This window comes from Pundamilia nyererei, unplaced genomic scaffold (assembly GCF_000239375.1).
Source record: "Pundamilia nyererei isolate P.nyererei 1_Seehausen unplaced genomic scaffold, PunNye1.0 scaffold00117, whole genome shotgun sequence".
Classification (NCBI taxonomy): Eukaryota; Metazoa; Chordata; class Actinopteri; order Cichliformes; family Cichlidae; genus Pundamilia; species Pundamilia nyererei.
In genome coordinates, this window is record NW_005187518.1 from 1,773,733 (window position 1) to 1,775,132 (window position 1,400).

The 1,400-nt window shown below is 34.4% G+C and overlaps 1 protein-coding gene across 1 annotated transcript in view; it reads right to left on the minus strand.

The window, feature by feature from the left end:
• Positions 1–1,400, minus strand: part of dhx36 (DEAH (Asp-Glu-Ala-His) box polypeptide 36) — a 28,061-nt gene that overhangs the window by 16,946 nt on the left and 9,715 nt on the right. The window contains exon 9 of the mRNA XM_013913144.1: positions 50–172. Coding sequence (XP_013768598.1) covers positions 50–172 — 123 coding nt within the window. The remainder of the gene's footprint in view (positions 1–49; positions 173–1,400) is intronic.

Consider the following 1,400-nt stretch of genomic DNA (forward strand, 5'->3'; position numbering starts at 1 on the left):
CATCGTCTAGAATTTGGCCAATTTATGCCAGCTGCACTCAAACCACAACTAAAAGGTTAGACTCACCTCCTCATTGAGCACAATATAACGAATTAGTGCCAGAATTAGGTCCAGATCAATCTTCTCATCTCTGTCTAATATCTCGAGAGCCTCAATGGTTGTGTCAGAGTACCTGTAAAACACAGGACATGGACATGGCAACATAAGTGCTCCTGCTCTCCCCTTACTTGTTGCTGGAGGTGTCACACGCTGTAATATGGCTAAAACAGGTTTATAAATATTTTTCACATGCTATGCTTTAGTACAAAAATGCAGAATAGCATTGAGTTACAGTTGATACTTTTTCTTTGTTGTGGTAATAGCACTGGTGATCAGTAACATATTAATAATTGGTTCCTTTGTTTTTTTTCCCATTTAGAATGAGAAAAAGAGAAACATCTGTGTCGTGTTCAACTATAAAAGCAGTATTTCTGTTTTTTAAAAAATGTATTCCAGTAGGTCTTAATACAAAAATGTGTTTTATGTTGAAACCATTTGAAATCACCAGAAAACTAATTTTGCAAGCACACCGACAGTGGTCAAAGTAATATTTCTGCCTAGTTACACAATAGACTGGATGCCATGATGTGAATTTAGGACTTAACTATTTTTTAATAACAAAACTAAACACTGGCAAAACAAACCAACACTGAATATGCCAAGACATTTAAAAAAATATTTGTTAATATTACGCTATTTTATAAATGATCGGGCTCCTCAAGTTCTCAGTAATATTGTGATTCTTCTTAAAGCTTTCAGTTCAGTAAGACATAAAGCATTTTGGAAACTTCAAGTTTTATTACAAGAATTCTCACTTGAGAAAAATAGCCTTTTCTGTTCAGGGTATCAACATATCGAATTCCTTACCTATAGTATTCAAACTGGATCATGTCCAGGATTACTTTAAAATTAAACTGAAATAGTTTTTGAAGTGGAATCCAGTCACGTAGACATGAACAATCTTCTGTCTCCTGTTTAGAGCCTCTGTTGTTATATTGCAGGTGTGTCTAGTGGCATCTTATCTCCATTCTGTTGTGTTGTGGGATTGTCTTAAAAATTTTAAAGCAGTTATTAGAGAGAAATTTGCACCCAAAAAATTTAGTAAGTGTCAAATTGGCAAAGCAAAGTCCTTCACAGCTGTAATTATGTTTTGAACAGAAGCAACTAAGCTACAGTGTTGCTGTGACTGTACTAAGCAGACCTTGGAACTGTCTGTGATGGTGCACTTTAATTGTAGCTGTGTTTATGTAACAAATGCATCAGACATCAGTTTCAAGCACTCATCTTTCTCTTACTGTTTGTAGATCAAAACCATAATTCTCTATATTTAATCTTCATTAAATCAGAACTTTAAAAGAAAT